We start from the raw sequence: 13,071 nt of genomic DNA, 5'->3' as shown, positions 1-13,071 counted from the left end.
TGTAACGTAGCAAATAGTATAATGTTCGCGTAATAAACAGTAGTAGTATTCCTCTCGAGAGTGCGTTCGTCGCGCGTGAAGGTTCCTCCGCTTTCTCTCGTTTTCTCGCTTTGTTGCCCTTTTAAGTTTTTGGACGTTATCCTAAAACGCCACAATTTTTACCTAATAATAGTTGAAATGCATCACACGCGACAACGACGACGACGACGACGATGAACAACATCAAAGAGGACGATACGAAATTATTCCCGTACAACTCTCGCATCGTCCGCTTGAAAGACGAGGACCGGTTCCAAGTCTGCTTGGATTTGCGCAGACGACGAGAGGAAACGACGACGACGACTGAAACGCAAACGCAAACCGAGGAAGACGAATTGACTTTGAGAGTTCCAAGAATCGGGGACGTGACCGCACAGTTCGCGGTGTTCGACGGACACATCACGAATTTAGCGGCGAAGTACGCGGAGAAGCACTGGTTGGAATGTGTGCTCAAAGCTACGGAGAAAGAGAAGGAGGAAACCGCAAAGGAGAAGAAGAGAAAAGGTGGGAGTAAGCCCGTTTTGAGGGAAACTTCCTCTTTGGAGCCGTCCGACGCGTTTGGAGACGCAGAGGATGTTTTGAGCGAAGAGATTGATTTTGACTTGGAAAAAGCGTTGATTCGAGCGACGAGGGATCTGGAAAAAGGGTTCAAACAGCACGGGTTGGAAGAAGGGGACGAAAGCGTGCACGTGAAAAGCGGATGTTTCGGAACGTGTTTCGGAGGGAAACAGAAAGTGCCCACGGGCGGGACGACGGTGACGAGTGCTTCCATTCAGAGAGGGTTGGATACCAAAGAGGGCGGTGCGACGTTTTATATCGTCTGCGTGTCGTGTGGAGATTCAGGGGCGCTTTTATTGCCGCATCCGAATGAGCACGACCCGGACGATCGCGAGGTGAATTTGCGCGCGCATAAACGGTTGACGCGAGAGCACAACGCCGACGATCCTTTGGAAGCGGTGAGATTAGTGCAATCCGGATGCAGACTCGGGAGAATGCAAAGAGCGGATGGAAGCGAGATTGGTCCTCTGAGAGCGTACCCTGGAGGTTTCGCGGTGTCCCGAGCGGTCGGCGATTTCGCCGTTCCCGGGATTACTTGCGAACCGGAAGTGACGAGGGTAAAAGTACCAAAAACGGGCGCTCGATTATTCGTCGCCAGCGACGGTGTGTTTGCGGCCATTTCAGACGGCGACATTAGCGAGATTTGCGCAACCTTGAGTAGCTCCAAGGAGTGCGCGGACAAGATTATAGAAAAGGTATTGGAGTTGCGAGGAAGACACGACGATATTACGTTGTTGATCGCGGATATACCGCCCCCGGAGGAGTACGTGAAATTGTTTAAAGCCACGGAGATTAAGGATAGATTGCAAGTTAGCGTCGCGAGAAAAAAGAAAACGAAAAAGGAATTGATGCAGTTAATTATGGACGAGCAGAAACAAGCGAATCAGAACGCCTCCGACGGCAAAGGCAAGACAGACGTCTCCTTTGATCGAGTCATCGGCGAAGACGATTACGTTCTTCAAGAGGATGATTTCTTCATCGACGACGTTGCGGATGATATTACCGTATACGGCTTTCGCGGTACTCGACAACAAAGGCTGGTTTTTGACGAGTACCAAATCGGAGCGTTGTTAGGAAGAGGCGCGTTTGGTTCCGTTCGAATTGCCGTGCGAAGAGAAACCGGTGATGTGTGCGCGGTAAAATCGGTGCTCAAAACCTTCGAATCGAGAAAACAAATCATGAACGAAATCGATACCTTGCGAATTGTCAGTGGGAAACATCCAAATTTACCCATCTTACACGGCGTATACCAAGACAAATCGAGCGATCACGGGATCTGTTATATCGTCACGGAAATTTGCGGCGGATCTTCCTTATTCGACGCGATTGCGCGACGCAGATGGTTCGACGAGAATGATTGGCGCGCAATAGCAGCGCAAATGCTGGGTGCGGTATCGTTCATGCACTCATTGGGTGTGTGTCACCGCGATATTAAACCAGACAATATCATGTGTAAAGATGTGTGGACGAGAGAACCGAACAGCGTCCCGCATTTGAAATTGATCGATTTTGGCTCAGCGATATTTTGCTCCGCCGGAGAAACGTTGAAAGGGATGCACGGAACAAAATTTTTCGCCTCCCCGGAAATGTGCAGCGACATGCCGTACGCGAAGAAAACGGATTGCTGGAGCGTCGGTGTGGTGTTATTAACGTTACTCTCTGGCTTTCCAGACGGACCGGCGATAGCGCAAGTCTGGCACGACATGCTTCGCGGCATCTTCCCAAGATTGGACGACTCTACGCCAAGGCACTTCGTGAAGTTGATCCGAGCGTTACTCACGGTCAACGCGAGCGAACGACCGTCTTGTGGAGAAGTGTTGGGCGTCGCGGACGATTGGTTGCGTTTCTCCTGGTCAACGTTAGAACGGTCAAAGTCTGTCGCCGGTATTAAACATCGTCCGATGCAATCGCAAAAACTGAAAATCCCGAAAAAATTAACCGGAGACGTTGGAAAAAATATAAAGACGATCGACCATGATTTCACAGGAGAAGATAATAGCAACAGTAACAGTAGCAGCAGCATTGGTGGACAAAGTTCCGGACGAAGCAGTTTTGAGAGAAGTAGCGGCGAAAATTTAGGGAGGCACTCGACAATTTCTGGTAAGAAGTTCAACGCCGGTTTACTCACGGCTGAAAATTTAGCGCTTCTCGAGAAACGCGCCAGGAAGAGTCCGAAACCGAAGAAGCACTTCTCTATGGACGAAATCGAGGAAGGCGCTGAGGAAGATCACGAAGAGAGAGGCGCCTTAGCTGCGCATTTGACTTTGAGCGATTTGTCCTTGGACGAACGACCGAAAAAAAATTGGCACTCCGAATCCGGCGCTCGATTGAACAATTCCGTGAAAAGGATCGCGGCTTCCGTTTTAGCGGCCGAGTACGAAAAACACGTCGCGAACGTGCTCTCTGTCTGCGCTTCCTCGGAGGAAATTCACAAAACGCTCGTACATTTACAAAAAATGCTTGAACACGACCCGGAAGTCGCCGCGTCTGTCGCGGCTGGCGGATCAACGACCACCGTCCACGCTCGAGTAACCGCCAGAGATTTAGAAGATGCCACGAGAGCTGCTGGTGCCAGCGAGGTTGCCGCGCAATTAGCGACGCTGAGACGATTCCACGAACCTCCCGGTAGAACTTTGACACTGGACATCGAACCTCTCCGCGACCTGGAAAAACTTCACGAACGCCACGACCACGTCTTCCGCGCCGTCGACGCCGCCGCCGATTCAAGAATCCGCATTCGCGAATACACTCGAATGGATAACGACATGCGCTCGCTGGTCCAGTCCAACGTGCACACGGAAATGGTCATGGCCATGCTCGGTAAAGGGTTTCTCTCAGAGAGCGAGAAGGAGAAATCTCGACAAAGTTTAGACGGTACGAAGAAGAAAAAGTGGATCACGGAAATGCTCGACGATAGCGTCCGTTCTGGCGTCGTAGGTATAAAAACGGAGCAGGAAGTGTTGGAAGATGGGCAAGCGGAGGAAGTGTTAGCTATGATTCATCGCTCGTAGTTTTATGTTTTTACAACTCCTATAAGGATATATTTATATCGCTACATCGGCGAGCTTTACCCCTACCGGTTTCTCGCACACCTCCACGATCACCGTTTCTTCCGTTTCCATCATCAACGCCCCAACCGTCTTCCTCTCCATCCTTTTTTCGTCGTTAATCCATCTGTATTTATAAATCGCGCCTTGTTCGAACTCCTTCGCGAGCCGTACCACGTCGCTCTCCGCGGTGGCGTCCACATCCGAAAACGCCACCGCGTACCCGTCTTCTCTCCAGTCATCCTCCGAGGAAAACCCAAACGACGGCCAATACATCGCCTGGTCTTTTCCTTGGCTTCCTCTCGACGTGATTAACCTCTTTATCTTCTCTTCCAACTTTTCGTTCGCTCGCTCGTTTCTCGCTCGATCGACTTCCACGCCTCGCGGGTTGTGTCCAGTCAAAGCGAACACTTGTTTCCTCTGTAACCAAGTCGGAAACTGAAACGCATCATCATCACTGTTACTCCTCCTCGTATTAGTATTAGTATCAGTATTCAAAGTTGGTTTCATGTACAAAACTTTTTTTCTCGATTCCGGCACATCGATCCAAGCTTCGTACGCTCCCGCCCACAACGCTTTCAACTGTTTTTCCCCGCTCGTATGGGTCGTCGTGGAAGAATTTGACGAAAAACCAACACCTTTATTCAGTGCGAAAGTCGTAAAGGCGTAACAACAGCAACAACAAAGAAATGCGCCTTGTTTTGATGGTGTTGGTGATGGTATCTTCGCGCTCTTCAATCGGTCTCGAACTGCGAGAGCATTACCGGAGATACGAGACAAAGATGTCCTCATTTTGAAGCATTTGTCCAATTCCAATTTGCGTCATTTCAAAAAGTAACATACAAACATGGCTGCCGAAGAAGAGGAAGAAGAGTTGCTCGATTACGAAGAGGAAGACGTCGCTAAAGCGACCACCCTAACGGCATCAAAAGATGGCGAAAAGAAAGGGGAAAAGAATAAGAAAAAAGGGTACGTTGGAATGCATTCCACCGGATTCCGGGACTTCCTCTTAAAGCCGGAATTGCTCCGAGCGATCGTGGATTGCGGTTTCGAACATCCATCCGAAGGTAATTATACATAGAAATTCTCGAGAACGTGATCGTCCGTTGTTAGTATTAGTAGTCTTTTCCTTTAGACTCTCTCTTTTCTCTCTCTCTCTCTCGAAAACGATGCGAAAGAGAGTTCGACATTCACATCATAATTGGACACAATTCGACGGGGAATTGGACACGAATTGGCCGGATTTTGGTACAAAAAAACTCACAAAATTTTCTCAATTTTAGTACAACACGAGTGCATCCCGCAAGCGATTCTCGGGATGGACGTCCTGTGCCAAGCAAAATCCGGGATGGGAAAAACCGCGGTATTTGTGATTACGGTGTTACAACAACTCGACCCGTCACCTGGGGAGGTTGGCGCGGTGATTATCTGTCACACGAGAGAACTCGCGTATCAAATCTCGCACGAGATGACTCGGTTTAGCGCGCACATGCCGAACGTGAAATGCGCGGTAATTTACGGTGGGGTGAATATTAAGACGCAAAGGGAGGAGTTAAAAGCGAACATGCCGAACGTGATCGTGGCGACGCCGGGGAGGTTGAAGGTGTTGGCGCAAGAAGGGACGATCAGTTTGAAGAAGTGCGCGCATTTCATCTTGGACGAGTGCGATAAGTGCTTGGAGAAGTTGGATATGAGGGCGGACGTGCAAGAGATTTTTAAGTTGACGCCGCACGATAAGCAAGTGATGATGTTTACCGCGACGTTGAGTAAAGAATTGAGACCGGTGTGTAAGAAGTTTATGAACGATCCGATGGAGATTTTCGTGGACGACGAGACGAAATTGACGTTGCACGGTTTGGTGCAACATTACGTCAAGTTGGAAGAGCAAGAGAAGAATAGAAAGTTGACCGATTTGTTGGACGCGCTGCAGTTTAACCAGGTTGTTATTTTTGTCAGCAGTGTGGCGAGGTGCACGGCGTTGGATAAGTTGATGCAGGAGTGCAACTTTCCGAGTATCGCGATTTCGAGAGCCATGTCGCAAGAGGAACGCTTGTTGAGATACCAAAGTTTTAAAGACGGGAATAAGAGAATTTTAGTGGCCACAGATTTAGTCGCGCGAGGTATCGATATCGAGCGCGTGAACATTGTGATTAACTACGACATGCCCGGGGACGCGGATACGTATTTGCACAGAGTTGGCAGAGCCGGTCGATTCGGGACGAAAGGTTTGGCGATCAGCTTCGTCTCGAGCTCGGAAGATTCCGACGTGTTGAGCAAAGTGCACGAGAGATTTGAAGTCAGCATCGACGGTCTGCCGGATGAGATTGACACGAGCTCGTACATGCCGTCCTAATACCTAATAAACGAATAATACGTCAATTTAGAGAGTGAGTGAAGAAAACGCGGGTGGGTACTCTCAAAAGTATATCTCTTCCGCAAAAGAACACGTTGGTTTTGAAGAAAGGAAGAGAGAAAAAATTTTATTATTGTCCAAGAAGAAGATCTTTAATAACATTAAATACTATATATTACATTTACACGTAGATGCTGCTATTCGTCGCTTTTATCATCAAATCAAGGCATATCTGCGCGCGCGCCTTGCTTGATGTTTAGAGTGTTGGTTCCGTCCTCGTTCGCGCGAGGGATGATGCTGGACTCCGCCAGCGAGTGTTTACACGTAGGATTGCAAAACACGCCCGAGCACGTGTCGACTAACTTGACGTTTGAATCTTTAAACACCCACCACGCCAAAGCGGTGTGGTGATCGATCCCATCGATATACACGTCGTCAAAGTCGTTGTGCGCGTAACAGGCTGGCGCGAACACGCCCGCGTTGGGATGTTCGACGACCATTTTCAACTCTGAGCGCATGACTTTCATCAAGTTTTCTGCGTAGATTTCTCGCGCCGTCGCGTTCAAAGACATCAACCGTAAGATTTCGTTGCTTTCTTCTTTCGTGTCCATGCTAAGAATGTCAGCAGAGGTGAGTCTCTTCAGGGCAATCTTCTCGCGTTTGCCTAAAGCGCCTTCGACGGACGGGTTAGACGGATCCGAAGAAAGACCGTAGGGGGACGCATTATCGCCAACCATTTCAGCTAACAAAGCGTCCGTCAACGCTTGCGAAATAAACACGGGCGTTTTGACGTGTTTAAACGCCTCTTCGGCAGAAGCGCATTTCCAGTAGCTCTCTTCGTTCTTGGACACGCACGCTCGATTGAGCGAACGCTTCGCGTGCCAGTATTTGATGTACGTCTCCCATTCGCCGTCGTTTCCTCCATTTTCCATTTTTTTCAAAGCCGCTTTGCGAGTTATTTTCGCTCTTAAAGAAGACGTCGGCGATGATGACGTTGAAGCTGAATGCTCGTTTTCATCATCTTCTGTTTCTTCTTCATCGCGCTTTCTCGTCGGTGGCATGGGAACTTTACCGAGATCCGCGGTCGATTCCGCCGAGCGTTCTCCAGAGCGCTCCTCCGCGAACTGGTTCCGTTGTTTCTTCATCTCCAGCAATTCGATGCGTTTTTTCGTTCTCTCCATCTCCTCTATGATATTTTTGTCTCTGTTCGCGACTTCGCCGTTACTTTCATGCGCAGCGACAGCTCCTTCTAATACTCGCTCGCGTTCGAGTTGCGACAACTGTTTCTTCATCTCCAACAAATCAATCTTTTTCTTCGTGCGATCAACCTCTTCCTTGAGATTGCGGTCGCGATTCGCCACCGCGGCGGTTTCAGGAAAGTCAACCGCCGGATGAGAAATCGATGAAGAAAGTAAGGCTCTTCGCACGGAGCCATGGCGTTGAGTGTGTTGTTGTTCTCGTTCTTGTTGTTGATGAAGTTTCTTTGAGCCGCGAGATTCTTTGTTATTATTACTGTTATTATTATTAGACTCTTCCGACCTGTGCGTGTACCTGAACCCGGCAAACGGCGCGGCGTACACTTTTGGCGCCGGTTTCGAACGACGAAAGTTCGTCCACCAATCCGTGCTCTTCGCTCCGCGTTCAATCATGGTGCGCCATCGATCGGCTTGACTCAACACGCCGATTCCGGCCGAAGACCGTCCGGCGATTAAAACTTTGTCCGCGTTCTTCATCTCGTGTTTTTCCAACAACGTGTCGATAACCGCGTCGACGATGTGCCCACCCGAGTGCCACAACCCGTCTTTATCGGCTTCCGTGCCTCGACCTAAAAACGAGTCGCCGGAGCAGTAATTCACGACCACCATATTCGCGTACATGAACGCCGGGTTGTGCGTCTCGTGCAACTCAGTCAATCCGCTCTTAAACTCGTGCGTCGGCGCGGCTAAACTCGAACTTCCCAACTCTGTCTCCGCTCTCTCCGAGCACTTCTGCCCTTCCACGCACTCGCCTCCTCCGTTCAGCATGATCACCCACGTCCTGTGCGTCGAAAACCCGTCCATCGCCGAGGACGCAATTTCCGCCTCCGATTTCTTCACGAACTTATCCCCGGATCCGGCTAAATTCTTATAGTGCGCTTTCTTCGCGATCCCGGAACTCGGCGCGAACGACGCGTAATAACTCCCGCTCGTCCCATCCAAACACTTCGCGTACGGATACCTCATCTCATCCACGAGCGTCACTCCCGCTTCGGCGTGCCTTCTCGATTTCCCAATCGCCGATTCCCGTCTCGGTCTTACCTTGACGTATAAATCGCCCCCGAACCGCGAGCCGTACGACGCGCCCGTGAGCAAGGCGCCGGAAATGAACAGGACGGTTAAAAGGACTCGCAACGTCGACGCGTTACAAAATAATAGGTCCTTCGACGTTGAAATCATTCGACTCAGACTCGTTTTCTTCCAATCGCTTTCGTTTGGAGAGAAAAAATGTTCCTTCCTCGACGAAAAAGAGTTGGCCGAGGGCGGTGTTTCGACAATTAAATTCTCCTCCTCCGCCTCGGTGTCCTCCTCCTCGTGGTAGTAATAGGAGTACTGCTCTTCCTCTTCCTCTTCCGACGATGCGTTGTTCTCGGGGTTCCCGTCGTTGTTGTTCTTTGTGTTCTTCTTTGTTAAAAGCGACGTCCGTTCTTCGTCCGCTCTTTTCTCGTCTTCGACGCTCCGCATCATCGTTTCGAGAGTAATTTATATCTCGCGAGAGTAAGAACGCGGCCCCAAAATCCAAACACAAATGGAAATTGTAATGTGTTGTATTTGAATATATTCTTCCTTTTTCCTCGAGATATATAATACTACAACCTTTACGTGAAAGCAGCGCGTAGCTCTACTCTTCTTTTCGTTAAATCGTTTTCATAACACGCTCTGGCCGTTGCTGCGCGCGCTTTCTTGGTGTCTCGTTCTGCCGCTTTTACTCGATGGTTTTTTCTCTGCACACGGTGAGTGTTTAGGGTTTCAGTAAAAGCGAGTGCATCTCTCTCTTTCGTGTTCGCACCGTAAGAAGCGCGCACACACACACACGCACGCGATATATATAGTATTACATGGGAGCTTCGTTTCTGTCCTCCATCTTTTTCTCTCTCTCTTCCTCGAAACCATCAAAAGTTTCGAAGTTTTTATCTAAGATTCCAGTCCCTCTGAAATCCATCCTCCTTCGAATCCTTTGGTTTTGCACGCGTTTCCCCGCGAAATTCATCTTACATCTCCTCTGCGTGTACAAAGTCAGACCGAGAAGCGAGGAAAATTTGAAGAGGGAGAAGCAGCGAACGATGACGACTCGAGACTCGCTTTTGATGTTGAAGCAGTTCGGGAACGTTTCCGCGACGGAAAGGAAACAACGGAGACGTAAAGTATCTGAACCGTCGTCTTTGTTGAAGAAGTTGAACAGCAAGACTGTTTCTGCGCCGAACTGGATGCGAACGGAACGAACAGACATGCGTGTGCGATTTGAAGCCGCGAGCGCGAAGAATGCGGAAGCGATGACGAGTAATAGAGATGAGAAGCATTTGTACGTGTTCGTGCACGGATTGGGCGGCTCCGAGGACGATTTACTCGCGCTCGCGACCGAGTTGATGACGCGAGACGAGAACAGCGTGATATTGAGAGTGTCGTGTAACACGCCGATGCGAAGTTTTGACGGAGTCGTTGCCGGCGGAGAACGCATCGTCGACGAGGTGGAAACGTTCGCGGAGGAGTACGACGAGAAGAGGAAAGGACCGCTGACGAAGATTAGCTTCGTCGGGAATAGCATGGGCGGTTTATATTGTCGCTACGCGCTGACGAGGTTGTACGAGAGAGAGACGAAGACGATTTTAGGGATGGAGATGCACACGTTCATGACGACGGCGACGCCGCATTTAGGCGTAGGCGAGTACGGGTACTTCGAATTAGTCCCGGGACCGCTTCGGATGTGGGCCGGGGAAGGCCTTGGTCAAAGCGTTAAAGATTTAGCGTTGTTCGATGTCGAAGGAACGGAGGATACGAATGAAATGCCGCTGTTAGCTCGAATGACAATCGACGACGAGGAGTCTAACATGTTTTTTATCGAGGCGTTGAGCGCGTTTAGACGAAGATGCGCGTTTGCAAACGCCGCGAACGATTTCCTCGTTTCCTACGAAACCGCTTCGATTAGACACGAAAAGTTATCGAGAAGACAAGAAGCTGAGTGGGCGAGTTTGAACTCAGGGCCGACGGTTGTTTTCGACGGCGTCATCAAATTAGAAGATCGCAAAGCGGGTGGATTAGCGGAAGTACAACCGACCGCGCCGTTGCGCGAACGCGTGGAGAAGTTAGTCAAGAAGAACAGTCGCGTCGGTAACGAGCGATGGACGAAGTTTATGGAACACGGGTTGAGATCCGCTGGGCCTTGGAGACACGTGGACGTGTCGTTCCCTGGACCGTTACCGATCGCGCACAACAAAATAGTCGCGTTGCAACGAAACGTCATGACCGCAAAACTGTTCAAAGAAGGCGAAGTCATCGTGAGAAAACAAGCGGAATACTTGATGAGCGACCTAGACTTGTAGATAATATTTTTTCATGTAGAAATGTTTTGGTACACTTTATAATTAGTAGATAGAATTACAACATTAGAATTAATTTTAGCCTTTGTACATTGAATTGTTAATCACGAAAACAACCATCGCTTCGGGCTGTTCGCCCGTAAAGCGTCCGCGATGAGTTTACTCACGAAATCGTTGTCTTCGTATTCCAAACCGCCGTTTTCCACGAATATTTTTTCCACGCCTCTTCGTAATACTATCGCGTAGTGTTTTACGCCGTTGACGATACTCGCCACTTCTCTTTTCACGCTCGTCAGTTCCTGCGTCTTCCCGTATCTCACCTCGTAATCGAACCCGCCAATTTTACTCTTGATGGTAAACGTCTCCGGAGAAATCGTTATTATTTTCGTCTCGGTCACCGACAACACGGCGTCTCTGGCGACGACGAACCCAACTCCCCAAAACGGCACGGAAAACACGGGGAGCAAAAAATGCTGCGCGCCGCCTTGCTGCGCATGGTTCGCTCTCAACGCGCCTCTCGTAAACGTCGAGACGCAAAAGATCCAAAGCGAACTGAATGTAAACTGAGAGACGCCCCGCGCGGAAAAAAACTTAGCCGGCGAGATTTCCAAGTACAACAGACTCGATTTGTTGTTCTTGTACGCCACCACTCTCGAGCCGTACGGTTTCAAAGACGTCACCGGCGCCATGCCGCCGTGCTCTTGCGTCAACTTCGAATCAAACGCCTCGTTAATCAACTCCATTCGTTTCCGTTCCTTCACTCTCTCTCGCGCGCTCCCAAACACCCATGGAAACAGCCCATACTCGTCCCCGTCAATGAGTCGTCTCCCGCCGCCAAATATAGGATGTGTTCCGGAATACAAATCCAAAGGAAACACCGGCGTCCAAAGCAAAGCGACTATACACGCAATCGCCACCCCGTACGCGTGCGTCACCGTCCATCGTCCAACCTCTTCCAGCTGCTCTAAAAACACCCCTACCTTGCCCATTTTCCGTCTCTTCTCGTCGAGTAAAAACTCTCTCGCTTTCGGTACCTCTCTGCTCTCCCACCCGGTCGGTACCTTCTCCGAGGGTAATTTTTCTAAATATTTCTGCACTGCTCTCCGTCGTTCCCAGTTTGTGATTAAGGTGTGGTTGTTCAAAGGCTCGTTCGTCATCGGGTCCCGCAACGGCATCCCCGCATGTTTTAGCTTTTCGAAGAACGTTTCGATGGATTTCCGTTCGTACGTGTTCCCGGAACCGGCAACCATGACCGGGTCGAGAAAGACGCATCTCGAGATTGGACATCGAAGGCATTCGCTCTCGTCCTCCTCGCTGTCGCTGTTTTGTTGCTCTTGTTGTTGTTGTTGTTCTCGCGCATCATCGGGGTCCCGCGCATGCATTTGACGAGGAAGAGGATACATTCTGAGTTTTGAGAAGAACTCTGATCTCTTCTTCTTTATTAACTTCTTCTTTTTCTATGCGCGGGAATTGTGAGGTTTTGTAACGGCATTGGTGGATAAGAAAATACGACCAAAAAAAGCTTACGCTTTGGTGGTTGCGATCGAGAGTATTATGGTTTATCAATGAATGATTACGTGCGCTACTTTACTCAAAGAGATGATGGGAGTAGAACTACTCTCTCTTTTTACTTTTTCTTAAACCATTTCGGTCAAGTCCGGCATGTCCTCGTCGTCCGAGGAGATATCGTCGAATAACTCCGCGTCTTCGTACTGGTCGATTTTCAACATCTTATTCGCGTCGAACGTGAACTTGTTCTCGTCTTCCAACTCTTCGTCTTCGTCTTTCCAGCTGTCAAAGTCGGTTTTGACGTGGCGGAACTTTTCGCGCGTGGCGAGGAGCCGAGGCCAGTGCGGAGTTGGTTTTGGTTTGAAGAGAACCAGGTGGACGGTTTTATCCGTGACGGTGAGTTTATGCGAGATTTGGTTGGAAAGGACGGCGTTGTAAAGTTCCAGTTCGATGGCGTGCGTTTGCTTTTTACGTCGTCTTTCGCGAGAGAGAGGAGAACGGAGGCGTTGTTGGCCGTCGACGACAGATGTCGGCGAGGCTTCTTCTTCTTCTTCGTCTTCTCCTCGAAACGCTTGTCTTTTCAACTTCTCCCCGACAGTTTCCACCGAACAATCGTCGATCATCAAAATCCCTTTCTCTTCTTCTTCTTCTCCGCACACATCCAAACTCTCGCACGAAAGCACAACCACGCTCGTTCCAACGTACCCAAACACCGCTCCTTTTCCTTCCTCTTCCTCCATCGCTTCCAGCGGGTACGGATTTCGTACCTCCAATTGAATCGAATCTCGGATCGCATTTTTGATCTCGAACGTTAAAAAAATGCGATCGCGTCGTTGCGCCCAAAGCACCGTCGGGAGGAGAGGGTTTTTCTTCATCGTCGTCATTTTCTCCTCCTCTTTGTTTTCTTTGTCTTTGTCTTTAACTTCTTCTTCTGTTTGCATCTCGTGAGTCATAAACGGTGGTCAAACACTGATGAAATGAGATGAGGAAAA

The 13,071-nt window shown here is 49.6% G+C and overlaps 7 protein-coding genes across 7 annotated transcripts; 3 read left to right on the top strand and 4 right to left on the bottom strand.

Moving 5' to 3' along the window:
• Positions 1 to 212: 212 nt before the first annotated feature.
• Bathy12g02380 (predicted protein) lies at positions 213 to 3,608 on the top strand (the record flags this gene model as incomplete). Its single annotated transcript, XM_007509790.1, has 1 exon — positions 213 to 3,608. The coding sequence occupies one exon, from the start codon at positions 213 to 215 to the stop codon at positions 3,606 to 3,608; it is 3,396 nt and encodes a 1,131-aa protein (XP_007509852.1).
• A 56-nt stretch (positions 3,609 to 3,664) lies between these two features.
• Bathy12g02370 (predicted protein) lies at positions 3,665 to 4,436 on the bottom strand (the record flags this gene model as incomplete). Its single annotated transcript, XM_007509605.1, has 2 exons — positions 3,665 to 3,670; positions 3,702 to 4,436. 2 exons carry the CDS (start codon positions 4,434 to 4,436, stop codon positions 3,665 to 3,667), a joined length of 741 nt encoding a protein of 246 aa, XP_007509667.1.
• A 55-nt stretch (positions 4,437 to 4,491) lies between these two features.
• Positions 4,492 to 5,997, top strand: Bathy12g02360 (ATP-dependent RNA helicase DDX39; the record flags this gene model as incomplete). The annotated part of the gene is made up of 2 exons (XM_007509700.1): positions 4,492 to 4,711; positions 4,928 to 5,997. 2 exons carry the CDS (start codon positions 4,492 to 4,494, stop codon positions 5,995 to 5,997), a joined length of 1,290 nt encoding a protein of 429 aa, XP_007509762.1.
• Positions 5,998 to 6,218: 221 nt separating this feature from the next.
• Positions 6,219 to 8,717, bottom strand: Bathy12g02350 (predicted protein; the record flags this gene model as incomplete). Its single annotated transcript, XM_007509769.1, has 1 exon — positions 6,219 to 8,717. The coding sequence occupies one exon, from the start codon at positions 8,715 to 8,717 to the stop codon at positions 6,219 to 6,221; it is 2,499 nt and encodes an 832-aa protein (XP_007509831.1).
• A 599-nt stretch (positions 8,718 to 9,316) lies between these two features.
• Bathy12g02340 (predicted protein) lies at positions 9,317 to 10,573 on the top strand (the record flags this gene model as incomplete). The annotated part of the gene is made up of 1 exon (XM_007509927.1): positions 9,317 to 10,573. The coding sequence occupies one exon, from the start codon at positions 9,317 to 9,319 to the stop codon at positions 10,571 to 10,573; it is 1,257 nt and encodes a 418-aa protein (XP_007509989.1).
• A 101-nt stretch (positions 10,574 to 10,674) lies between these two features.
• Positions 10,675 to 11,952, bottom strand: Bathy12g02330 (predicted protein; the record flags this gene model as incomplete). The annotated part of the gene is made up of 1 exon (XM_007509808.1): positions 10,675 to 11,952. The coding sequence occupies one exon, from the start codon at positions 11,950 to 11,952 to the stop codon at positions 10,675 to 10,677; it is 1,278 nt and encodes a 425-aa protein (XP_007509870.1).
• A 255-nt stretch (positions 11,953 to 12,207) lies between these two features.
• Bathy12g02320 (predicted protein) lies at positions 12,208 to 12,819 on the bottom strand (the record flags this gene model as incomplete). Its single annotated transcript, XM_007509660.1, has 1 exon — positions 12,208 to 12,819. One exon carries the CDS (start codon positions 12,817 to 12,819, stop codon positions 12,208 to 12,210), a length of 612 nt encoding a protein of 203 aa, XP_007509722.1.
• Positions 12,820 to 13,071: the final 252 nt, after the last annotated feature.

The sequence above is a fragment of the Bathycoccus prasinos genome (assembly GCF_002220235.1).
Source record: "Bathycoccus prasinos genomic : Chromosome_12".
NCBI classification, from domain to species: domain Eukaryota; kingdom Viridiplantae; phylum Chlorophyta; class Mamiellophyceae; order Mamiellales; family Bathycoccaceae; genus Bathycoccus; species Bathycoccus prasinos.
Note: the sequence above shows the minus strand (reverse complement) of the source record. Positions and strands in the feature narration are given on the sequence as shown.